General features: G+C 33.5%; 1 protein-coding gene across 1 annotated transcript in view; it reads left to right on the top strand.

Moving 5' to 3' along the window:
* The window catches only part of Lrp1b (LDL receptor related protein 1B), a 1,800,012-nt gene extending 1,774,720 nt beyond the window's left edge, over positions 1 to 25,292 (top strand). The window contains exons 88-92 of the mRNA XM_026778709.1: positions 12,392 to 12,468; positions 18,584 to 18,674; positions 19,677 to 19,821; positions 22,088 to 22,186; positions 23,506 to 25,292. Coding sequence (XP_026634510.1) covers positions 12,392 to 12,468; positions 18,584 to 18,674; positions 19,677 to 19,821; positions 22,088 to 22,186; positions 23,506 to 23,646 — 553 coding nt within the window. The 3' untranslated portion in view covers positions 23,647 to 25,292. The remainder of the gene's footprint in view (positions 1 to 12,391; positions 12,469 to 18,583; positions 18,675 to 19,676; positions 19,822 to 22,087; positions 22,187 to 23,505) is intronic.
* The last annotated feature ends 1,226 nt before the right edge of the window (positions 25,293 to 26,518 follow it).

The following is a 26,518-nucleotide window of genomic DNA, read 5'->3' as shown; positions in this document are numbered from 1 at the left end:
TGCCTTGGCTGTAGACTCTCCTCAGACTGGCCAGTCTGCCAAGATGTGATGCTTTCTATGTGAGGTCCAGACTTGTATGATTTCTTTTGGGTATACTTCCTTAGAAGTATATCAAGACTTTCCTGATATACCTATCCCCGTGGACTCTAAACAGATTTTTAAAATGAACTAACACCTTTTCCCGAGAACTAATCAGAAATTGTTAGGTACTGTGTGTTCATGGAAGGTTAGTTGCCGTGGAGAGCAAGATTTTGAGGATAATGAGTTTTAGGTCATCCAGAGTTGTACAGCCACTCAATCTAATTCAGACAGCACAGTGAAATCTTTCTAAATTCCAAATGCTCAAATATACTCAGGAGTGGAGTGTTTATATAGCATATGTAAAAGCTTTTTTTGATACCCAGGACTTCAAAAATAAATAAATAAATAAATAAATGAATAAATAAATAAATAAAACATATATCACATACAAATATGTTAACACATGCCCATACACATGCAAAATAAACATACTTGTACATGCACAGAGAAAACTCTTAAAGAAAATAACTTAAAGTAGCAATGACGGGTACATATTACTGAAATTTGGATATTGTTGATTTTTTTTAAATATAATTCTCTGAGTAATTTATATTCTTTTTAAAACCATGAAGAAAAATATATTCTGAAGGTATATTTGAATTTTATGGAAACGGAGAACCAAAAATATTTACTTTGAGTATTTTATTGCTTTGAAACCAGATCTATTTAGATGCTCACTGTTTTGAAAATGGCATTGTGGCAAAATGCCTGAACACTTCCCGCATTGTGTTTTATTTCCTCCTGCCCAGGGGCAAGAATAGTTCCTACATAGTCAGAGCAATATATCACTATGAAGTTCTATGCTTTATTTTTACATTTCAAACAAAGCTAAAATTCCAACACCCACCCAAACCCCCAGTTTTTAACTAGGTGAAATGTATAGGCATTTGTGTTTGGAGCCATTGATTTCCACAAAGTTCTATCCACGTAACTTGACATCACAGTTGTGTTCACAAGTTCCACCACTGTCTGTTGTGGCCCATATTTTATGGGAAATGAACCCCTATTGGGGTGGTCTGTGGACATGAAACTTTTCTGTGAAATTGGCTTTTGAATCCTACCTGTAGTCCATGGCATCTTTAAATTTGTGTGTCTTATTCCTTTTCACAAAATAGTATATTCCTTCCCATAAAATATTTATGCTTGGGATTTAGTCATTAATTCCCAACCATTAACATGCATTCTCCATGTATCATTTAATTCCTTTGCTATAGAGTTTAAGACTGAGTACCTGCATTTTATTATGTATAAATTTTCTGAGTCAGAAAAAATAGAATAATTTTTTTATCATGCATTTGATCTACTTTATCCTCTTTGTTATTTTAGGACCATTGCTTTTCTGAATATTTGGTAGCTTTTATTGTATTCTATAATGTAAATTCTATATATCATCTTATGAAGAGAAGTTAATTTCACTAATTTTGTTTTGGCTTCTCTAAATGCCATTGTTGGTCATCCACTGTCTTGCTTTGGACCTCCTTTCTCTCTTTCTCTGTGAGATGTGAGAAAAGGGAACATTAGGAAGCCTTCTGACACTACCTGTACAAAGAGATGAGGGAGGGTGTGAAGGAAGGATATTGTCTTAGTCACTCCTCTATTGCTCTAAGGGACACCATGACCAAGGTAACTCTTCTAAAAGAAAGCATTTAAATAGACTTGCTTACAGTATTATCTAAGTCAGTGATCAGTATGGTGGGTATCATGTTGGCAAGCACGGTTCTGGCTACTACTCCAGCAATAGTTGAGAGCTACATTCAGATCCACAGACAAACGAGGACTTTGAAACCTTAAATTCCACTTCAGTGACACACTTCTTCCATCATGGTCATACCTACTAACATAAGGTCACACCTCCTAATTTTTCTAATCTTTCTCAAATAGTGTCACTTCCTGATGAGATTATAGGTGTCATTTTTATTCAAATGGCCAAAGATATTTACACTTTAGAGGACTATCAAGTAAACGGTGAATAATATTAAAGTATTAATTAAATTTTATCAACTTCCATTCTGAGTTATGTGTTTGAAATGGGTTCCATAGATAGGAGACATAATATTGAAGATACAGATTATCACCGTGGTTTTGAAAGATCTTGCTGACAGGAGGATGTAGTAGAACAGCAGATTTCAACCTGTGTGTGATGACTCCTGTAGTAAATAGGAGGGGCTGGGCTGTGTCCCCGGCACCCCGGCCACTTGGCTAGCTTATGCCTCGAAATAATTACAGGGACACTGTATTCTTTTAAACACTGCTTAGCCCATTAGCTCTAGCCCTTACTGGCTAATTCTGATATCCCGACCAACCCATCTCTAATAAAATGTAGCACCAGTCTTACCGGGAAAGATTCTAGCCTACGTCCATCCTAGGTTGGAGCTTCATGGCGTGTGTCTGCCCTAGAGCAGGGAGCATGGCGTCTCTGAGTTCACTTCCTCTTCCTCCCAGCCTTTTGTTCTGTTTACTCCATCCACCTATGTTTTAACCTATGAGGGCCAAGCAGTTTATTTATTACTTAACCAATGACCTTCCTCCATCAGACTCCTTTGAGGGTCTAATGCCTGTTGCACTGGTATCACCTAAGACCATTGAAAAACACAGATACTTACATTATGTTTTCTGACAATAGCAAAATTGGAATTATGAAGTAAAAATGAAAATAATTTTGTGGTTTCACAAGACAAGGGACTATAAAAGGGTCATATCATTAGGAAGATTGAAAACCACTGTACTAGAAAAAGGCATGAGTTTCTAAAATGTATTAATAATGACTCCCAATTTTTAATTTAAAAGAAGACAAAGAATTTTCAAGTTAAAAATGACTTGGATTTCCTAGTAAATAGTACAAAAACAGAACGCGAGACCTTACTTGTTGAGACAGCAGTTGTGTTCAATTTTATCCTCCTATATCTCTTAATGTCTTAATATGAATATATTGCTTTGATCAATTTCCTGAGACTTTTGTGAAGATTAAAAAGATAATTTATATAAATCACATGGAATATTTTTTCCAAGTCATGACAAACTTTAAAAATGAAGTTTAATAATTAATAAAAATAAATGGAAAAATATTATTTTGACTAGCTTTAAAATGATCAGAAACTGATAGAAAAGCTAGCTCTCTGAAGTCTGCAAAGCGAAGGGAAATGCAGTGAGAATTTTGCAGTGAAAAGAATGTGCTTGCTATTGAGAGAAAAATGTAATGACATCAGGAGCCAATCAATTTTCGGTGCGATGACCTTGACAGAAATGGCCGCAGGGAGAGCAGAGAAAAAAATGACAAGATGGAAGCCTCTTGTGACCCTGAAAAACAAGGCAGGAATTGGTTTTAGGAAAAGAGCCAACATAGCCAGTGAAAGTTTATGACTCCCCAACATGAGCTTGTGGGAAACTGAGGGCCAGGCACCACAGCAGTCGGTGATGAGCGTCCTCATCTCGTATGGATTTGCAATTGTTCTGATGTACTGACCTTTTTAGAAACACAAGATTATTTTCCAACTCCTTAGGGAAAAAAAAAAAAACAATTGGACTTTACAGCTGATGTTTGAGAAATTGTGACTAAGGTTTTAAAAGTAAGATAAGGCTCTGTTTCATGGTTTGTTTGTTTTTTTTTAAAGTAGAAATTATTCCTCTGTATTTCCAGGCCTGGTTATGGCCTGACTTCCAGCTTCCATAACCTGGACTGTGGAGGTCTGCCCTTAAGGAGGAGCAGAGCTGCTTACTGCAGACCAGGGCTCTCTAGAGAAGAGCCATGAAGAGTTCAAGAGAGTTTCAGAGTGATTCCAAAAAAACCTCAGATTTCCGGGATGACATTGTGTGGGAGAACTCTAGCAGTCTGTGGTGTCCACACTTCAGTCAGATCATTGCATGCTACTGATGCCTCTGGGAGTACTTTCAAAACATCACGTGTGATGTATGCATGTTGTTTGGAACTGTAAAACCCAAGACAGCCTGCCACATCAGTATCTTTTCAATCCCAGGAACAGTCTGTAATTTGTTCTAGTTTTGGTCATGCTCTTCAAGCTGTCCAGAATAGATACCACATGAGTCACATTTACTTGCCCAATGTTAAGATTGTACCCTGAGAAGATAGTGACCCTGTTTACTAAGTAGATATCAGTGTACTGATAATAGATACCTTTATGTATTTTCAAAGGATAAAAGATAGAATTTTTCAAGTTTTCATATTAATTTTTTATCTGTCCCCTCTCCTCCAACCAAATCTAATCCCTTAGGCTCATTTTGAGCTCTGTTTCAAACCACATGCAGCTACCTCTACAGGATCACATAGACCTCCTCCCCCTTTCTTGTCATAAATCATCCCATTATCTCTGGACCCAACACCAGTCCACACTCCCTGCAAACTCACCAGCTATGCTGGCTAAGGAATCAGGTAGGCTAGCCACATGTACTCAAGTCTCTCTCCTTCCCTCCAAATCCAGTGCCCCTTTATAACCCCCAGCTCCATAGCAGACCACCCACTGCGACCTCCCATTCTTCCCCAGCCATCTCCAGTGTATCTTCCTCTCATTTGAAAAGACACACAGACAAGCAAGCACTTGGAAAGATAGATGTGTTTAACCTGCTGTAAAATTAAAACGTCTTTACAAGTACAGAAATATTACATTAGCCCAATAATGCATGAAATTATTTTTATGTGTCAGTCAGAATATATTTAAAAATTTGTTTTAAATGTATGAGTGTTTTACCTGTCTGTATGTATGGGCATTATGTATAGTGGTATTTGCACAGGCCAGAAGTCGTCATCAGAACTTCAGTTACAGATGGTTGTGTGCCTGCCATGAGAATGCTTGGAACTGATCACAAAGAGTAGAAAGTGCTCTTTACTGCTGAGCTGTGTCTCTAGCCATATAAAATAATTTAAATGTAAAAATTTATATCACATATGTATTCATATGTAGGCTGAGTGTGCTCCCGTTATTTATTTTGATGTGGTAACATTTTCTTGGATTGTATTATAATGTGTGTCAGAATAAAGAAACCAAACAAAACCAATGCAGCTATTTGTGTAACTGTTATTTATCTATTCAACTTTTACTGTGTACTAATGTACTTCTCTTATATATCTACTGTTTTAAAAATCCAAAGTTTCATAAGTTTATAACAATTATGTTTTATTTCCTGCCTATATTTTATAATTGAACAAAAGGATAAAGTTGCGTTAAACTACCTTTACTTTATAGTACTGACTCCACAGTATCTTCGTGCAGTTCTAATGAAAGACTGATTCTTTTGCTTGACCAACCACATTAGCTTAAAGAGAAAATATCTTAATATTAATCATACAGAAAAAGTTTACTTCTCCTTCCTACTACAAAGATAGTAGTAGAAAGGGTCATCCCATTAAAGCATGAGAGAAATGTAAGTCTATGACTTTTTCTACTGAAAATACAAATCAAAAATCACAATCATAATATTATAATAAGATTATACCAACACAGTAAATATTAATGTGATTATATTGATACTCATAGGGTGATATAATCTGTAAATGTAATATTCTAATCAGTCATAATATAACTCATATTGAAACAGATAACATTCAAGTTTGTTAGTCTTACTTAATGTTTTAAGAAACCTAAAGTATTTATGTTTTAGAATGTTTAATTTGCTTTGAAAGGGAGCAAAAGAAATAGAAAGGAATGAGCAAATGGAAAGGGAGAAAGAAGGATGTGAATGAGAGAGGGTAACCATGTGTGTAACATGTAAGTTTACCTGAAAGAAAGAAGTTAGAGCTACGTTTGGGCTGTTTTTGTGGGATCATTTGATTTAGCAGGGAAGATGCTTGATCCCTCATGAAAGATGAGACTGTAACAGAATGAACTAGGGACCAAGATTTCAGTCCTAATTTTTATGTGTGTCCTACTAGCAGTTTTGAATTTCAGAGTTAATTGGGAGAATTACTGTAACACCCGATTTGGTGTTACACCCTCGGTACAGTTCGCGTGCCACTGTACCGAAAGCAAGTTGGGCAAGGGCCTGGAGATTGAAAAGAGCACACAGAGAGACTAGGGTCATTAGAAAGGAGATCAACCAAATGCCCTTTATTCAGCCTTGGGGAAGCCCTTATCTACCTACTGCAGCACAAGGACCCCCACCCAGGCAGGTTGGGAAATTACCATATCTCAAATAGAATGAATGCCCTGCGGCTAACCACCAGGCGGGGCAGGAGGAATATAGGAACTTAACCAGGTGGGGCAAGGGGAAAACAGGAACCAACAGAATGCTAGTAATCTCACTAGAAACTGAATGCGTTCCAGGAATAAGGGTTAAATGCTTAGTCATGCTGACCAGAAATTGTCCTCAAGAAGCACTCCAGGAATAAGGGAGGCCAGGGCCCTACAAATTACAGTACACTTCATTGTAAATTCAAGAGCCTCCTGATAGGATGCATAATATCTTGTCTGAAAAACAAAACCCACAAAATATATTAGACACATATTTATGGCACACTGAAATCTCCCTGAGCTTTCAGGTTGATATGAGAAAGAATACTCATACCCTCACCAACTTTAGGACAGAGAATCAAGCATTAAGAAATGGTGCAGAAATTCTTGCAATTTTACTTTTTAAAATGTGTTATTTAGTATTCTGAAACTTTATTAAAAACCCGATACTGTCTTAAGCAAGAAATAATAAATAGAAGCGTTTTTCCTAATGCATTGAGCTATAATTAGGTTTTGTTTTGAAAGTACCATAAAATAACCTCACAATGCTCCTGTCACTTATTGTGCTTGGTTGGAAGCATTACTGGACTATGTAGTTTTTCATTTCAAATGATGGGTAGGTTTCTACTCCTAGGGATAATATGGAAGTTGGACACAGATGCAATGTTATAGGATCTGCATAGTGCCCAGAATGCTTCAAAACACCTGTCTCAAACAATTCTGGCTTACACACCTGAATGGCTGGAACCATAAATGTAGTAATGTACCCAACTATAGAATAGCACTCCATGAAAACATAAATCAAGGACAGGGCATAACATTCAGAAAATGATAATCAAAACTGAGGCAAATTTTCAAATTAACAAAGAGGGAATTTTTTTTAACATAGTGTTAAATTTAAGAATTCTTATGGATACATGAAAGAATTTTGCTTATAAAAGCCATGAAACGTTGAGAAATGCAAAAGGGCTTTGACAGAAATTAAGTTAAATAAACATCTAACTGCCTAAAACTGCAGGCAATGATTGTTCATTTTGAAGTACTAAATCGTGAGCTTAGAGTTAGCAAAGGTGTTAGGAACAACACAGAGGAACGATAGCAAGTGGGGCTGTGCTAATGCTGGTTTCTAAGGTTCAGAACCAAATAGATTTAGAAAACCAACGATTTAAGTATCTTTCAAGTGACATAATTTGTATAAATTTTGCTGTATGAAAGTATGGTTGTACAAATTTGGTGATGTGTTGCAAGTAGTCACGTTTCTAGTTTTATTAAGTGAGACTTAAGATCACTGAGACCAATATAGCGCATGTGTAATTTCTTGATTGCTTCATTAATTGATATGTAGAGAAAAATAGCTTATGTTAAGATATTTTTTCCTTTCTGAATGTGTCTATCATCTTGTTTAAAGATGAAAATTTCACACATTCAATCAGGAGAAATACAGTTTCAATTGCTTTAAGGTTCACCTTTGAATTTCACTGTGGCCAGAAGAATTCCATGACCTTTAAATTTGATGAAAATAAAAAAAATTCATTAATCTAGTTATTTTGTTTTGAATTTCTCCCAAAGTAAATAACACTGGACCACATTTCTGCAAAAATGACAGGAGCAGATCACACGGAATTATTATTGTTATTATTATGAAGACCATACCTGAAAAATTGAATATACACTCAGTAGTACACACAATAGTACATACCTAATCTTAATTCTCATTACAAAAATATCTCTTTTACTGCTTTGAAATTGTGCCTATTATAACAATTTAATTATAGGTAATATCTGTAATATTAAGTATTAGCTTCCATTTTGAAGATCTTTTATTTGATATACACAAGTTTGCTTTGATCTTCTAGCAGTGTTTATTATGTGTTATGTTATGCTACATTACTGTTACTAAGGACAACACCGTCTACCCCAGAGAGTTAACTAAACTAAAACAGTATAACCAGACAATATTTATATAAATTGTAATGCCATGATAAACTCAAAAAGTATTTTTTTTCTTTTTTTTCTTTTTTTTTTTAAATTTATTTATTTATTGAGGATTTCCGCCTCCTCCCCGCCACCGCCCCCCATTTCCCTCCCCCCCCCCCGATCAAGTCCCTCTCCCTCATCAGCTCAAAGAGCAATCAGGGTTCCCTGACCTGTGGGAAGTCCAAGGACCGCCCACCTCCATCCAGGTTTAGTAAGTTGAGCATCCAAACCGCCCAGGCCCCCCCAAAGCCAGCACGTGCAGTAGGATCAAAAACCCCTTGCCCTTGTTCTTGAGTTCTCTGTAGTCCTCATTGTCCGCTATGTTCAGCAAGTCCGGTTTTATCCCATGCTTTCAAAAAGTATTTTTATATGGCAATATCCAGTAGAGAAGTAATTTTTAAAACTAAAGAAATCAATTTTTGTTTTTTTGCTATATACTTTGTAAAGAACTAATAATAATGTAGCTTACTTTGAGTCATCATGTTGGGCTTGCACATTATTTTTCTGAGTCTAACAACGACAAATGATTAAGTGAAGCATGCTATAATAATATACTCTGTGGAACTATAGTAATTATATTTATTTAAGTTTGTTATGTATTACTCCTCTCAGATTAACATTGATAGTAAATGGATCTGCAATAATAATTACAAGATACTCAATGAGTTCTCTGACTTGTAGAAATCCAGATTCTGAAGTTTTAGGAAAAGTTCAGTTTTATGATTATTCTAATTTAGGACATTTTAGAAATTTCACAAAGAGGATTTTGTGCTTATGGTTTACAAATGCAAAAGAATAACCTTAAGAGATTAATGCAAAATTTGTAACTCTCGAAAGTTGAAGTTCTATGGAAGAAGTATTGTCAAGAATAGTTAAATCAGAAACCCTCTAATAAGCAACTCATAGGTGCATAAAATGATGAGAATGATTATGATGGAAAGATGGATGTGTGTATATTATTGTTTTGCTGAATATAGAAGAATCCACCTATCTCTCCTGTCTCCAACCCAAAAATATTTCATTAAAATTTCTGTAGTTTTAATCAATAATCTAGAATGATATAATGTTAATATGAAATCCTTTATGCTTCATGATTATGTGCTCTGGGAAATAGACTTAGGATAGTTTTTCAGTGGGTGATATGCAGGTGTTTGTGATGGTGAGTCTGACTGGTAGGTGTTTATGAACAGAGGTAGAAGTGAGTTGTAGTAGTGTAGATTCAAAGAGAGCTACAGTATGGATGACAAATTTTGCTTGATGAATAAAGAAAAGGAGCAAGAGATGCCAGAGAAATTGTAGCTGGTGTGATTATGCAAATAATTCAGTGAGCAACTGGACAGGAAATTTTGATGATGCACATTCCTTTCCTTCAGTGCTGGGTCGTTAATGGCCTTGATCATTGCTTTCTACTTAGATGAAGATTTATTAAAATCTATAAAGATGATTTTAAAATGCTTGGTTTTAAATCACCCACTGGAAGAGAAACTTCTGGAGCAGCAAATGTCTTAGGTTGTAATTTTGTAATGTAAGAAACAAGAATAATGATTTCTATTTGATTTAATATCTCAAAGAGATTATCTTCAAGTTTGGAACAAAGGGAGACAGTGAAACATAACCTATTTTATCTTTGACTGTAAAACATTGCTTTGTAAGAAATATAGGGAAAATTATAAGGTTGGCATCACTGATTAAGATGTATTACTCTTAAAAATAATTACTTTGTGAAATTTCTGAGAGCTAACCCCACATAAAATAAGTCAAATATTCCTTAACTTAAATGTACTCCACCATTTAAAAGAAATAAATTTTAAGAATTTGGGCACATGACTTCCTTACCTGAAATAAGTATGAAACTTCATGGCATGAATAAATTAGAAAATTAGACTATACTGTTAACAAACACCACCTGACCCTACTTAAAGAACTGAAGGATTCTTATAAGTTCCTACTGCTCTTATCTCCCTAGTCTGTTTCCCACTCTGCTGGCCTTCCTCTCTAAAGCATGTTTTCCTAACACCATGAATTATATAAGATACACTGTGTTCATGTCAGGACCTAATCTGCTCAATTAGCATTTGATTCACTATTTCTCAGGTAATTTTACTTTGATCATTTCAGTCATTTCAGTATAATGATGACCTCAAAGATTTTTATCTCAAGAACAGTAGTTTCAACATTCCTAATTATTCCACCCGTCAATCCATTCCCTCATATTGTGGTGACCCCCAAGTATAAAATTATTTTCGTTGTTATTTAATAGCTGTAATTTTTCTACTGTTCTGAATTGTAATGTAAATATGTGGTATGCAGGAGATCTGATGTAAGACCCCGTGAAAGGGTCGTTCAACCTCCAAAGGGTCACAACCCACAGATGGAGAACTGCTGCTCTAGAAGGACCATAAAATATAGCAAATGTCATTCTCATATTTTAAGATGAACATTAGTTTACTTCTTAAAATAAGGTGGCACAAAGAATAAGTCTCAAAAAGTTTGGAAAACAATTCAATATGGCTGCACACATTAACGTGTACATATCAGTGTTATAATGAAGTGTATAATCAGTACAAATTTGACATTGTAGAATTCAAAACACTCTCAATGCTCAATTAGAAAAATAAGACAGATGTAAAGTTACAAAAAATGAAAAGAATTTTGCAACAATTAGATTTTGCTTGAATAACATGTTTGAAAACAGTCCCAAGCATATTATTTTGAGTTATCTGTGGACTGTGTTGAGAATTGGAAACCATGAATAGGTGAAAGTTTTTCTAGGTCAAATATCTATTAAATCACAAATGAGAAACAATGGAATGTTATATAAACATTTCATTCGTTGTTCATTTTACCCCAAATTTAAATGCTCATTGCATGACTGTTATTCAATCATATAAAATGATCTATAGACCTAGATTTTAACCTATCTGTTTCAATTATTTACATTTAATGTAGTCTTATCACAAATGCTATGTATAGAAAAATTAAACTTCGAGTAAGCCTTCTATGAGGTTCCAACACAAAGCTTAGTAAGTGCTTGCATCATCACATAAATAATGATATTAATTTTCATTTGAAACATGTTTCATGCTTTTAATTCAACATTGTCATTAAAAATCAAATAACTATATGCTTCATAGTGATCAATCCTGCTTCTTGTTTTGGGTATCCTGTACTTGGTTTGACATCAGCTTTTGTTTGTGGTTAGAATTCTTTGTTATTGTGATTTTATGGAATGTAACCAAGTTTTATGAGAGCCAATACTGTTTGTACAAATATCGAAAATAATGTACATGGTGTGATTAAAGCCTAGCTTGGAAAAACATTATTTACATGAATTAATTGGGACAGAAATCTTGTATTACATCTGTGTGCTGCACACTGCATTGAGAGAGATGCACTTGGAATGGCCCTGAAAGCTTTTATTGTATATTGTACAACTATTCTAACATGGTGATATTTGAAAGACATTTTAAGTAAGAAGTGATATCAAATAAATATTGTTTCTGTTTAGTTTGATGCTGAAAGACTCTCAACAGGCATTTCTGCTAGCCAGTTAGCATTGGTCACACACAGGGAAAACAGCTCACATTCATTTTTTGGCATCAGCCAATTAGATATTTCTGCTTTGTGTTAACAGATTTTCAGCAAATCTACCCCTTATTCTCCTTTAGGCTTACAACAACACTGGTGTGGAATCAATACAGGGAAACAACTTCTCTTTATGAAATCTTGAGTGTATTCATTTAGCTCCTATTAATACACATATCATTTAACAAAGGAAAGTGTTGTCTTTTCCTATCTCCTATTACTTTAATATTTCTATACCTATTTGTTACTTACACCTTGGACTTTAAAAGAACAAACTGCAGAACCTTAATTTAAAAAAAGGTTTTCTGTTATATGCACACTCGATATTAGTTGAGTAGCTGCTTATTTTTTTCTTTTACATATCTCAACAAATGCTATTCAGTTGAAATTGCATGAAGCATACAAAAATATGAAACTCATTAGTCAGAAAGTTCTTGTGGTCAGTCTGTAATGATTGGCTCTTCTTTCAAAACTTAAGTTTTATTTGAAGTTTCTGTATTGTTGGTCGGTGTTTTGTGCTATTTACTCATTTCTTGATGGTTTTGTTATTGTTTGGAACTTTCCAGATGCTCCACTAATTGGTCAGGTACACAGTGTGAGAGACCAGCCCCAAAGAGCAGCAAGTCTGAGCACATCAACACAAGTAAGTGGTACAGAATATTGTTTCTGTATAGAAACTATAGAAGCCATTTCATCTTCTTTTGTGTTGTCATCGAGTTATGTGAGACTATAAGGGAATAAAAATTAAGACTCTCATGTAATTAGAGAAAAGTGTAGTCTTGATACCTTTGTGGTACTGTTGAAAATAAAATCTTATTGGTAAGACTATAAAGAAGCAAATTATGAACCAAATTTTGTAAGAGGTACAATCTCTTTAAAGCTTGATATGTGATATGTACTAAATACATATATTAGTATGTAGTATTATATATGTATCATCTGTTGATTATAACACTGAAGTTTCATGGCAGGTCTACCTCAATCAACATTGTGTTATTCTCTGTTCTGTTTACAAGTTGTAAAAAATTTTAAAATAAGTTATAAAAGTGTCCCTTGACTTCTAAATTTTTAAAATAAGTCATAAAAGTGTCTTCAGAACTTGAACTAAAAACACAAAACATAGAGGGAAGTTGAAATGATATTTGACTTTGAAACCACAAAGCCATCCTTGTGACATTCTTCCTCCAGCTAGGGCACATATACCAAACCTACACAAAATGCCACCAACTAAAGATCAAGTGTTCAAACATCTGAGCCTCATTTGGGCTGTTCTCATTGAAATCACCACATTCAGCAGCATAAAACTTGACCTGGTTAGGAACGTGGTACCTTCCTTTTACAGCTCTTGCCTCTACATGGAGATCTGCTCTCTAATTCATGCATAGCTTTCATATTCATCTCCAAGTAGCACTACAGGAATCTTCTGGGGCTTGTTGCTTCAAATGTCAAGACAACAACTTGAGTAATTATGCAGAACTTTGATTCTGGTACTTTGTGCTCAGATTCTGCTTGAAACGCTACCCTGTCTTGTTTAAATAGTTTCAAACTCAGAATAAGAGAAGTCGTTTCATATTCCTATTTTAAATTCACATAAAATTTTAGAGAAAGTGATGCTCAAATTTTGAGTTGTGCTATTTGTAGTGTGTGGCAAAATTAAGATAAAATATACTCAGTATTTTGTGAGGGCAATATTGGAAAGTTCACGTCTTTACTGTAGCAAGAGGCCCATCACTTTAGCTCTTTTCTGAATCATCCTTATATATTTCATGCCATCTGTTCTAATTCAGCACACAAAATATCTGATTACATGATACTAAGACTCTGAAATGTGCAAATATTACTGATATGATGATGTCTTCCTTCCAGTTCTCCCAAAGCCATGATTTACACAACCAACACTAAATCTCAATCACTGTAGTACACCCTGGAAATGGGGCAAAGAGTAAGATGGGTGGCTGTGTGAATAAGTGAAGCTTAAGCTCTACTAGGATACACAAGACTTAAAACAATATGTGAGCATATATGCTATAAACAATTAAGAGATTTGGTGATTTCTCTGTGGAAATGGGGCCAAACCAGAGCCTGGCAGAGATCAATTGAGGTCACAGTGATTTTGATTTAAAAATGTTGAAAGGAGCAGAGGTCCAGAAGCATTAGGTACAATAGCTCTTGGGGTAGAAAGATGTCCAAAGGAATGGGTGTCGTTGATGATAGTAGCAACAAGACAAGGGGAGGGAACAGAGTGAAACTGGCCTGTAATGAATGGCATACTCCTACAACAATTCACAATATTTTTTGAGAGTGCATCCTAATCTTGTTAGATAAAGATGTTTTATCTCTATAACCATGTACTAAAATGTAGAATATCTTTTAACATGCCAAAATGGCCTAATTTATGCTATTATTTTATTTTTTTTAGTTTTAATATAACTTCAATCAGTGAGAAAGATGATGTTTTCTTAGGTGACACAATGTGTACCAGTAACCCCAGGAGTCTTGATGCAGTCAGAAGAATTGCTAGGAGATTGAAAGCCACCTGGGCTACATAGCTTGAGGCCATCCTAAAGTTTATAGTGAGATAATGTATTGATTATAAGTATATAAATAAACTCTTCCCTCTCCCTTTATGATGCTAAACGTTTTCACATCAGTCTGCGTTTCTTGAGTCAACTCTAACTTCCTTTTGTGACACTTCTGCTTTCATTCTTTCTAGATAACTCTCTAGCTGCTACTTTTTACTAGGTATTTCCTGTGACTGTATGCAGTGCCCTTTTCTCTAGATTTAGCATCTTTGACAAGTCCCCTTTGCCTGACTTCAGTTATCAATCCTGTGCTAATTTGGTACTCCTAGCTTCTTTCTCTCTTCTGAGTCTGAGACTTACACCCTATATTCCTCAAGAATCTCAAGTTCCATATACACCCAGATTTTCCTCATTTTTCTCCACCCAAACAACTGACATTTTAGATGGCTGCAAAATTAACTTAAACCCCTGAACAGCACAAGATATATATGAATCCGGCATTCTTTCTCTTAAGTTGGACCAAACAATGCATTTATAGCATGTTTCTTCCTAGTTTTTCAGTATTACCTCTTTTTTTCTGCAGTAGTATAAATTACTAGCTTATTCATATATTTCACACATGCCTTTCTAACAATCTGATTACTTGTATGTCACATGTCCTCCCAACTGTCCATTCTTCTCTCCACTCTGGTGGTTAGTTACTGCTTAATTTTAATCCCTTGGTTTTTGTACTCTCTTATAGCTGAAGAGCACCTATTCTTCAGTTCTCAATGGCTAATTCTTAGGAGGCTCAGGCTGGCTGGAAATTCATTCTTTATGTCACTAGAACAAAGTCTAGTTTCTGTAAGGTAGTATTTAAGATGCCATGATTTTATTGTTGTAGTTATTATTGTTGCTCTGAGACAGGAACTCTGGGCACCTCTGGATATTCTGGAACTGAACCTGGCCTCACAATCTTAGAGGTCTAACTGTCTATGCTGTGCTTTGATTAAAAGTATTCACCATTATGACCATAAGATGCCATGTTTAATGAACCCGTTTGTTTCATTATCTAATATATGTCAAGTGCCATGAGAGAAAGTACATGCATAGCCATAAAATAAATTCATGTTACGATGTATTTGTTAAATGAGAATTGAACATTTGGGCATCAGGTAATCTAATATAGAAACTATATTATTTATAGAGAATGGAGAAGTAAAAAACTTTGCCCTCAAAAAGGGGATGTACAAATCTATTGTAAAATGTGTAAAATATGGGCATACAGAGGATTATAAAGCAACCATTTTTTAAGCATGCACGCAACACTTTCTACATTATCAGTATAGTGCTGACTACACAAATATGAGATGATCAAAGATAACATGTATTTTATATCTGAATAACCTGAGACATTTTGTCTATGTCAACCTTGTTGGTATATTTTGAGAAGTTGCTTGACTCAGTGTCCGTGGCTTCAAGTGAGTTTTAGGGCTGCCTCTTCCAGGGAAGAATAAGTCTTCATAACCACCTTACAAAGAAAGACTTGTTTTGTTCTTAATGGCATCACCGATTTAGTTCCCTCTGGTTTCTTACACTTTCAATCATTTTACACTTATCATATCTTACCAAAAAAAATCATTTTGATAGATTAGAATCTTTCATGCTAAAAGTATATTTACTGATTAGCACACTACCATGAAACTTAGTTTTTTGTTTGTTTTTTTTTTACAGTAAATACATTTTTTAATACAATATATTCTGACTGTGGATTCTTCTTCCCCAAATTCTCCCAGTTCCTTCCCGATTTTGTATACACCCAAATCCATACTGTTTTTTTCTTATTAGGGTGTAAACAGTAAGCTTAAAAATAACAGAAAAAAAGCTTAGGTAATATAAAATCAAACAAACCAGAAAAGGAAAAAGATTCAAACAAAAAGCTCTTGATTGGGTATATATTTTAGAATTTTTAAAAAAAATTATAATATTAGTTTCTTTTATTAGTGCTTTAAAAATAAAAACAAAATGCTATTATTTATTATTTATCATGAACACTAAACATTATTGTAATTACCTTGATTGGTTTCATAAACATACCAGATGTCTGGGCTCTTACACAGAGTTCTGTAATGTATAGGAATTGCAACTACCATCTGTGGTGGGAAAATTAAAAGAAAAGAGATGCTTAGTTTTCTTACACGCATAACTAATATCTCTAACTTCTGTAATAACCAAAACTAGAGAGAACAGTTAAATATATAAATTTGTAGATAGTTTACAGTTTTACCGAGAGGGAAAAAATACTGTATACTTTCTATCTAGTATTGGTTTGTTTACACATTTACTGGTATTTTAAGGCTTAACAGGAAAAGAATGTATAACAAAGTGAAGATATTTGTCAAATTAAGTTCAGCCATTTAAGATCATATACTAATAGGAAATAAACTTGTTTCTTGGTATTTAAAATTTACAAAAAAATGGTAATTAAATCAAAGCTGCCTGATGTTCTGTCTTCATTAATTACTGAGATTTGCTTACACCCAAAATGTTCACTCCTGAAACAAAGTGAAAATAAAATATTGAGCTCACTAAGTCATACACTCAAAACAACATGAAAGAGCAAAATAAGTTTTATATTTAAGTGAATAAAAATGCAAGTCATATGTATATATATATATATATATTTATATGCGCACATGAATCTGTTAATACATATTTCTCCAGGTTACAAGCAGTGATGCTGACATACATTAATATTTTTAATGAACATTTTTAGATATTTTGGTAATTGATCTCCAGGAATCTATCCTACTTATGTATCATCTACATGTAATTATTGAAACATCAATCACTCTGATAAAGTCTCTGCACATTGTGTATAATGTGATGATGTCAATATTATCAGTATTTTATGTGCACATGCATATGCAGAGGACATTTTATATTTTTGATGACTTTTGATATTCTATTCATAAATATCTGGAGATTGAAATTTTGGTTAGGAGTTAAATTATATTATTTCTAGGTCACTTCTTAGGTAAGCTATTTTGTTGAATGTCTATGGAAAGCCTGCTTTCACATGTGCCAGCAGTTAGCCTAGGAAAAACCTAATATTGGATGCCCAAGAGTGCTATGGAACCCTCCTGCTATAAAATGGCCTTTTCATTCAGCTGTTTCCTGCCATTCATGGTATATAATTCTGGCATTCCACCCTAGGGTTACATTGCCAGCAAAGTGTACCGATTCTAGAAGTGTCTGCATCTAATAAAAATCACTGCTGTACCACATTTATAGAAACAATGTTTCTATAAATTTTATTTTTCCTATGACCAGATGTACAAAGATTAAAAAGAACATTTTAAGATAATTTTTAAAAATTGTAAGCTATAAGATAATTTCCATGAACATAAAAACGAAAAGCAGATGTTTTTTAACATAAATTGAAGCTTCAAAAATATTTTTCTGAAAGTGTTCTGCAATAAGGATTGGAGAAAGAGAACAGCAATTGTTTATTTATTTATTTATTTTTTTTTAATAAGCAAGTTAACAGCTATTTGATGCTTCTTAAAAATTTTAGAACGTATTCAACTTATTTTATATGTATAAATGTTTATCTACATATATGTATACGTACATATACTTTGGCTGTGCCTGGAAATTGAATCCAGAAATGGGTGTCAGAGCCTTAATTGTTTTTCTCGTTACTCATTTAATTGCAAGAGCATAAATCAGAGTCCAGGTAACCTTCTCAAGTTCTCTCTCCATAGAAATTCATGAAATGACGCTTGTGTGCATGCTTATTGAAGTCAAACTATTATGTTGCACTTTTCCATGCCATTTGACTTGTCACAGACAGTATGGGCAATTGTAACTGTAGCTTATAGAACAATAACTTAGTTTGGGGTTTTGGTAGATGAAATTTAAAGTAAATATATTCAGATAACATTGACGTACCTTGTGTATTTACACCATAGCATGTTCATAAATTTGATGTAATTGAGAATCATAAAGTTATTATCTCGGAATATCTGGTCTTTAAATGCAATATGTAACCAAAAGATATCTGACCAAACATCCCAACAGACTCTTCGGTAGGATGACTTTGGTAAAGGAGCTGTGATCTCGGAATACAAACATTTGTTCCGTGATTTATCTTTATACACATTAGTGGTGAAAATATTTAGTGTGGTAGTTTAGTTATATTAACCTTTATAACGTTTTCTTTATGTGTTTTCTATGAATCAATTTATTTTCCAGGGAGCATTGCTATCATTGTGCCTCTTGTCCTCTTGGTGACCTTGATGACCACCCTAGTGATTGGCTTAGTACTTTGTAAGAGAAAAAGAAGGTAAGATTCCATGTTCTGGATTTACCTGCAATCACTGGGCCATAGGAAAGTGACAATAATGTTATGTTTTATTCTAAAAAAAAACAGAATTAGCTATTCCAATTAAAAAATCATTTCTTATTTGTTTGGCCTTATTTCACTTAAAACTATAATTTACACAAATATTTCTTCATATTATGTAGATAAAATCACCCCATCTGTATATAGTTTAAAGAAACCAACAATGGCATATACTTGATAATTTCTGTAGAAAAAACAATGATATCTAAAGATTATCTTATTACTTTTTTTTTTTTGGTTTTTTGAGACAGGGTTTCTCTGTGGTTTTGGAGCCTGTCCTGGAACTAACTCTTGTAGACCAGGCTGGTCTCGAACTCACAGAGATCTGCCTGCCTCTGCCTCCCAAGTGCTGGGATTAAAGGTGTGCGCCACCACTGCCCAGCTTTTGATACTTTATTTTATACAACTACTTACTATGCAGGTGAGTCATAAATTAAATCTTAAATGTGCATTTATTTACCTTATCTTTCCACAAATATAAATGTTTCAGATTATATAATTACAATTGTATAGCAGTTTAGAACATGAAAGTTTGCAAATTAAGATTCCAGCCATTAAGACCAAGGTTATAAGCAAGATATTAAGAAGTTTTTTATCATAATTTATTAGGGTTAATTTCACACCAAAGAAGACATTTAAAATTTAATTTACAATTGAATTGTGAATTTTCCATTAATATCATTGTGCATTCAGGAGAATTTTACTTCTAATATGCTTTTATGCTATGTTAAACAATATTCACTGAAAATGAATGGTAAAAATGTAAGTCTTCTGTTCCTCTATGATTTGAAAAATGTCAACTATTAAAATTTTCTCAATTATATTTCATTCAGAATTTATTAGTTGTACTACGTCAACAGATCACTAAATGCTTTAATAGTATATAATTTAAATTGTGATGTCTGTACAATTGATATTTACATTTTTGTCCACATACTATAGAACAAAGACAATTAGAAGACAGCCTATCATCAATGGAGGGATAAATGTAGAAATCGGCAATCCGTCATACAATATGTATGAAGTGGATCATGACCACAGCGATGGGAGTCTTTTAGAACCAAGTTTCATGATAGATCCAGTAAAGGTAATATGACTTGAAATCATGAGCAGAGAAATACTAATGTTCTTGAAAAACCACTGCAAAGCTCTGATTTTAATCATGCACTTGTACTATCTAAAATTATAGCACAGGACTTTAAGATATATTGAGTTATTTAGGCTCTTCCAAAAGAGAATACTTGATGAATAACATTCACTAGAACATACTAGTTAAGACTGTGTGGTTTAGAAAGAAATTTGTTCACTTAGTTAATAAAGATACAACTTTATTTACTATAGTAACTTAAATTGTGTGGGGTGCTAGCCAATACACAGTATAATATAAAACACTGCATACTTTATTTTCAATATGAAAAGTGTTCATTGGTTCAGTTTCAAAATAATTATTTTCATCACGATAGTGTTTTGTTGAAAAGTCCGAAAAGCTGTGTCCTCTAATTTCTTTTTGAGACCTTATTTTTCAATTGTTATCCAACTTCTGAGTTTTTAAAGACACTTATCCAAGCTGTAACTGATAGTATAATCACTTAATTTGCTTAACTGGTTTTCTCCTGTTTCTATACTTCCCTCTCTGGACATAGAATTGGACTTCTTGAACCTGAAATTAATAATCATATTCTCTAATATAAAACCCACCAATTATGATATGGATTAAATGTATAGATGTTAGAATCATTTTCACTGGGACTAATTTTACTTTCTATTAATGATCACTTTTACTTTGTAACTTTTCTTGATTTAAATACTGTTAGCCTTATTATATTGTGTTGTAATTTACACTGAAAGATCATATACACTTGGCACACCGGGAAATTTATCTTAAATTAAAGCCATCTTAACAAACAGACTGCTGGCACCCTTTCAGCTGTTCTAAGGAAGAACAGTGTCCATCACATACCGAACTGATGAGAACTCACTCCTCAGCTTTTCATGAAAATTTCGAAAACCCCTTTGTTATTTTGATTTTTAGCAATTGAATTAATATAATTATTTAAACTTGAGAATATAGCTCATTGAAATATTTACAAGCTTACTGCTTGAAAATAAAACCATATTTCAGGCCTTTCAGATATAATTTTAGTGTACTCATAATTTCACTGACCAAACAATAAACATGCATTTACGAATTAACCACTTGAATGACTAAAATTGTATAAAATACAGCTTAACAGTGTATTTCTACCTGGTTAATAATGTTTTGAGTGTAACTATGAATTTTTGCATGAAACATAGCTACAGAACAATGATGTATTAAGAGTTGCAGAAAGTCAGACCACAGGATTCATAGTGACCAAACAAATTGTGCCTCAGTTGTTTGATATAATCAAATGTAAATTAAGTTGCACATATATTTCTGTGAAATGGTCAATTCACTTATGTTGCATGTGAATACAACTCCTAGTTTTTTCATATCTAATGATCAAAAGAAGTGGTATTTTTATAAAAACTGATAATGTAGAACTAAGGCTGAAACAATTAGAAATACACAAGAGAGGATTATTTGTGGATTTTGCTACAATTCATTTCAACATTACTTGAGTTTTCTTATTCAAATGTGGGGTTGATTAAAAATGAGTGGTTCTTCATTCAAACTCCAAGTCTTACATTTAAACTCCTTTTTAATTTATGATATGAGACTTTTGTAGAAACATATTTAAGGGTCAAAGTCATTTATGTTAGATTCTTTTTCAAAGACTCTGCTCTTTGTAACATATCATATTTTGTTCAACCATAACAGTTGATGCTCAAGATTTCTTTTAACTTATACATGCTCCTTTGCATCTCTTTACTTTTCAAATGTTCATGAATAATATAACTATGAAACGATCCATTATGAATATGAGTATTATAATTATGTAGTGCTATTTTTAGATCCAGTGAAGTATAAAGCAATTGTCTGGCATCTTTTAGTCTTAATAATAGCTTTCTAAAAAATTTAAATTGATATATCAATTTTTATCCTAAAATTTTAAAGTGATGATGAATTTTTGAAGAAGATAGCTTTCTTAGGAAAGACTACTTTTGATTCCTAAATTTTGAATTTCAATACTTTACTGGTGTCATTTCCAGGGATAAACAGAAGTGGATATGGTTCAGACAGAACACATGTCAGAAAGCTGAACCTTACTGAGGGTCTAACTTTGAGATAATTATTTCAAGTTGTAGATGCTGACATGAGTCTCCTGATTTTGCCTAGGGTTAAAGAGTATTATCATTTAGCTGCATTTTGTATCGGTGAAAGAAATGTTTCCATAACTTTACATGAGATACAATTTTCTGTTTATGTACAGACCAGGTACATAGGGGGAGGGCCCAGTGCTTTCAAGCTCCCACACACAGCACCGCCCATCTACCTAAACTCTGATTTGAAAGGACCACTAACTTCTGGGGTGAGAGAAATAACCCATCTTTTCCTTCTCATGCCATTGTGAACCCCGCCATTCACAGAGCTCTGTTTGACTTGGACAGAACTTGCCCTTATAGTTTTAATTAACAAGGGTTGGTAAAACAGCATTAAAATCTCAGACTTTTGCAGTGTGTTCTTTCCATATAAGAATGTTTATAAAACTTGTTACCAGTTTATTAAATGGATAGTATTTCCTTTGTGGAAGTTGGAAGGATTTTAAATTGTATGACCAGCCAGACTTATGAAGAGAAACTTAAACCAAATGAATTTAAATGAATTTGTTTTAGCCATAGATACGTAGGTAGATTATAAATATGAAATAACTAAAATATAGCTAAAATGTGTAATCATATTGACAAATTAGGGGCAGTCTAGTTAAATTTATCTTAAATTTTATCATTTGTTTCTGGGTTTAGAAAAAACCTTTTCTGTCCACAGTCAAAAGGCTCATTTTAGGCAGAACAATAGATTGTGGATTTCTACATTCCCCCTCCTCTTTCTCATTACCATCAAATCATTTTCATTCTCAGTGTGTATAATACAGTATGTCCTCTGCATGCTGTAAAGAGTACATGTTTTCTTGCTGTAACTAAGTTTAAGATACTGTATAAGAAAATACAGACTCAAACTAAACCAAAACACCAATTAAATTAAAAAGAAAATGGGCATTTTTTGTGTTAAATTTCAATTTCCTTAATAGTGTACATTATATGTCATTTTGAACTGAAAGAACCTGCTTTTGTTAGTCTTAATTTTGCTTTAAAATGCAAATTGCCTCTGAAACCTCAGGGGACTATGAAGTTAAGAGTATTTGGAAGCCTCCAGCGGTATTTCCGATAGCAAATACATGCACGTTGGTGGAAACAAAAGTGCTGTCTTTATTTTGGAATTTTAACTTCTCTTCATTTACTTATGTTTAGCTCACATTGAAAAATTAGAAGAGGAATCCAGTTAGATGTCTTTTACACCTATACTTTCTATGCCACCTGTGGACTTGCACCAGCAGTCAGAGGTGGTAACAATGGGGTATAAGACCAAGTATTCAAACATGACAATTAGCTCTGACATTTTGTGGGAAAGCCATGTTAGTTATAACTTTCACAAGGACGCACTGGCTTTTAGTTTTATAGCAAAGTTTCTGTCTGGCTTCCAAGCTACTTTCAAAATATAGTTCTGTTTCTACATTAAAAATGACTAAAATATACGGAAATTGATTTGCATACAATCATTAAAAATAGACACCATAAGAAATAATGTGCTCACAGAGATAGTAAAATTAGACTTATTTTCTTTCTTCTTCAGCCAACAAATTACTCCAACCCAGTGTATGCAAAGTTGTATATGGATGGACAGACTTGTCGAAACTCATTAGGAAGTGTTGATGAACGGAAAGAACTGCTCCCAAAGAAGATTGAAATTGGCATCAGAGAGACAGTGGCATAATGAAGGACACTTTTCTATGATGTATAAATGTATAAAATATAAGGATTACTTTTGTATGTTCCAACAGTATTATACTTGTTTTAGCATCAGTATTATCTCTATATCTTTTTCCTGGTTAATTGTTTTCTGAGTTTTTTGGGTTTTATTTTTTTGCTAATGAATATTGATTCACCATTTTTATGGTATTTTTATGAAAAATAACTGCACTACACTACAACTTACAATAATGCTGCTGATATGACACACCTTTGAATTTATTAAAATTAAAAAAAAACATATTCCTTTGTAAAGTTAATATGAGCAATCTATTTTATAAGAATTTTTGGTTCTACATAATCAGCAATGCACTCTCCATTTCTTCATTTTATTATCTAAATACTGTAATACAATGCCATTGTATTTTCTCTTGAATTGAAATGACAAACTCTCTTCTTTATGCCTGTGAACATGGATTGAGACTTGGCTGAGAATACATAGCCCTTCCAAGTACAGCATCTCTTGCTTTGAAATTAGTCTTAGAAGACAAATAAACACTGGAAATTTTGAGAACAAAAACTTTAAAAATACATAGTATTAACGATTTGCATGAATACAAATGACTTATTTTCCAAAATTTCAGTATACTCTATGATATACAAAACATATACCCCCTATAACAATAGTGATATTTAGGTTGATAGAACATATCAAACATAAACAAAACAGGACTAATAGCACTTGCTATGGGATAGGACCTTTCATTCCTCCTTGGTCCTGGGGCACACAGCCAGTCAAGAGCACAGCAGGACATAGGAATGCTTGTCTTATGTATCTCTTCCCCAGTATGTTCATGTTGTGGATGGAGATCACTCTTTAACCAAGCTGAACACAAGAAAACCACAAACAAACACACAAACTGATGCAAAATTTCAGTTTTAATAATACACTGTCTTTGCTAGGTCAAAGAGAATTTTCTTTGCATAAAATAATTGGTAAACATTTTCAAGATATAATACAACTAATTGCTCTCCCAATTCTACAAAGATTCGAGGACTATTTGAGGTATAAGAATAACGTGTTCAGATGCTAGGTGGAGAGTTTTTCTGTGCCATTAGCATTGGTAGATTGTTTTTTCTTTGGTTATACAAAACACGAACCCATTCATTCTGTTCGTTTGTTTTCAAATTTTGATTGTAACAAATATGGTTTATTTAAGTTGTATAAAAAAGATAGCATTTTTATACAGATATCTTTAAAGGCACAAAAGATTTATTCATAAGCTGTGGGGGTTTTTGTCCCTCTGATAGACATGACTGACTTTTAGCTGTCATATAATGTATTAACCTAACAGATGAAATATGTTTGTGGTTGCTCTCTATCCCTTTGTACAAGCATTAAAAACTGCTGTTTTATAAGGAAATTTTTGTTGTACTATGTGCATGCATACTACCTATTTCTAAACTTTGCCATACTGGGGCCTTTATAGAATATTGGTTTATGTAATACTCGTGTGATTTGCTTGAACAATGTTATGCATACCATAAACTTTTTCAGGTTCTTGTTTAAGTACACTTTTTAAATTGAACAGTATTTTTCATTTTGGTTATAATAGTCATTTTGCCTATGTTTCTACAATGAAGTGTTAAATACTTTATAAAAAATTGTTGACTGACTTATTTAAATGAAATTCTACATATTTAAGTGCTTGTGTTTGGTAGTTTTTAAATTTATAAAAGTCCCTTTACTATATGGTTTAAATTTTCCAAGAATATCTTAGAACACATATTTCCAGAGAAGGAGAAATGTCATCAGATAACTTCCCTCAGGATACCTGAAAAAGCATTTTCTACCTCTTTTTTTGAAGTGGAAAGGTTTCCTTGCAATTACCTTACATACACTGACTTCTTGTTCTTATCATAGACTACAAATTACAGCTGAAAGAAATATGATATATTTGTAGTAATGTAGCTGTTATAAGACACGATATCCTTTCCCTTCTGCTTCTAAAATAATGCATCATTGGAAACTGAGAATCCATAGGATACTGTTTTGACACCTCAGTTTAAGTGGTATGTTCTTTACTATTAGCTGATACATCAATATCAGACTGAGATTTCTACTGTTACTATTAATATAAATCAAAGCAGATCATATATAGGAAGTATGACAAACAAGACCTACCATTAATGAGTTGTTTGTTTCCATTAAGCATTTTAGAAAGCCACATTCCTGAGAGGCTTTTGAAAAGAGCCCGATCAGTGATTACATCTCTGTTCAACAATGCTTCATGCTTCCATGACATGTATACGAGTGTGCATCGGTCAATATTCTTTATTTGCTGCAGCTTTACAGTTAGTCTAACATAATAACATATTTTATATATTGACACTTAATCTCTATTAGTTCTGCCAATTGCTATCTGTTCCTATTATAAAATTTTTATATAATTATATTTTGTAATTTTCTATTACACAAAGCTAAGTAAATGCTCTAAAAAAAAACCCAAATATATAAATCTCCATATTGACAACTCTTTATCAGTCAAACACAATGCCTTCTGGGATTGAACACTCTACAAAATTCTAGATCTCTATATTTGTATCTTGAATAATAAGAACTCAGGGTCAGATTTTGGGGTTCAATTTGAAGACCAGAAAAGCAAAACAGTCAGCCACTGGCTCTTACCTCTACCTCAGTACAAAATGCTGATCTTGCCTCCAGGAATCTCAGAATAAGACCATAGGTGAAAGTCATCTCCTCCCACTTTATACTCCTCTCTAGGGCTGGGATTAAAGGCATGTGTCACTACCACCTGGTTTCTATGACAAACTAGTGTGGCCACTGGATTAAAGGTAAGGCTGACCAATGGGGCTGTTTTACTCTCTGATCATCA

Source organism: Microtus ochrogaster, chromosome 4, assembly GCF_000317375.1.
Source record: "Microtus ochrogaster isolate Prairie Vole_2 chromosome 4, MicOch1.0, whole genome shotgun sequence".
NCBI lineage: Eukaryota > Metazoa > Chordata > Mammalia > Rodentia > Cricetidae > Microtus > Microtus ochrogaster.
Note: the sequence above shows the minus strand (reverse complement) of the source record. Positions and strands in the feature narration are given on the sequence as shown.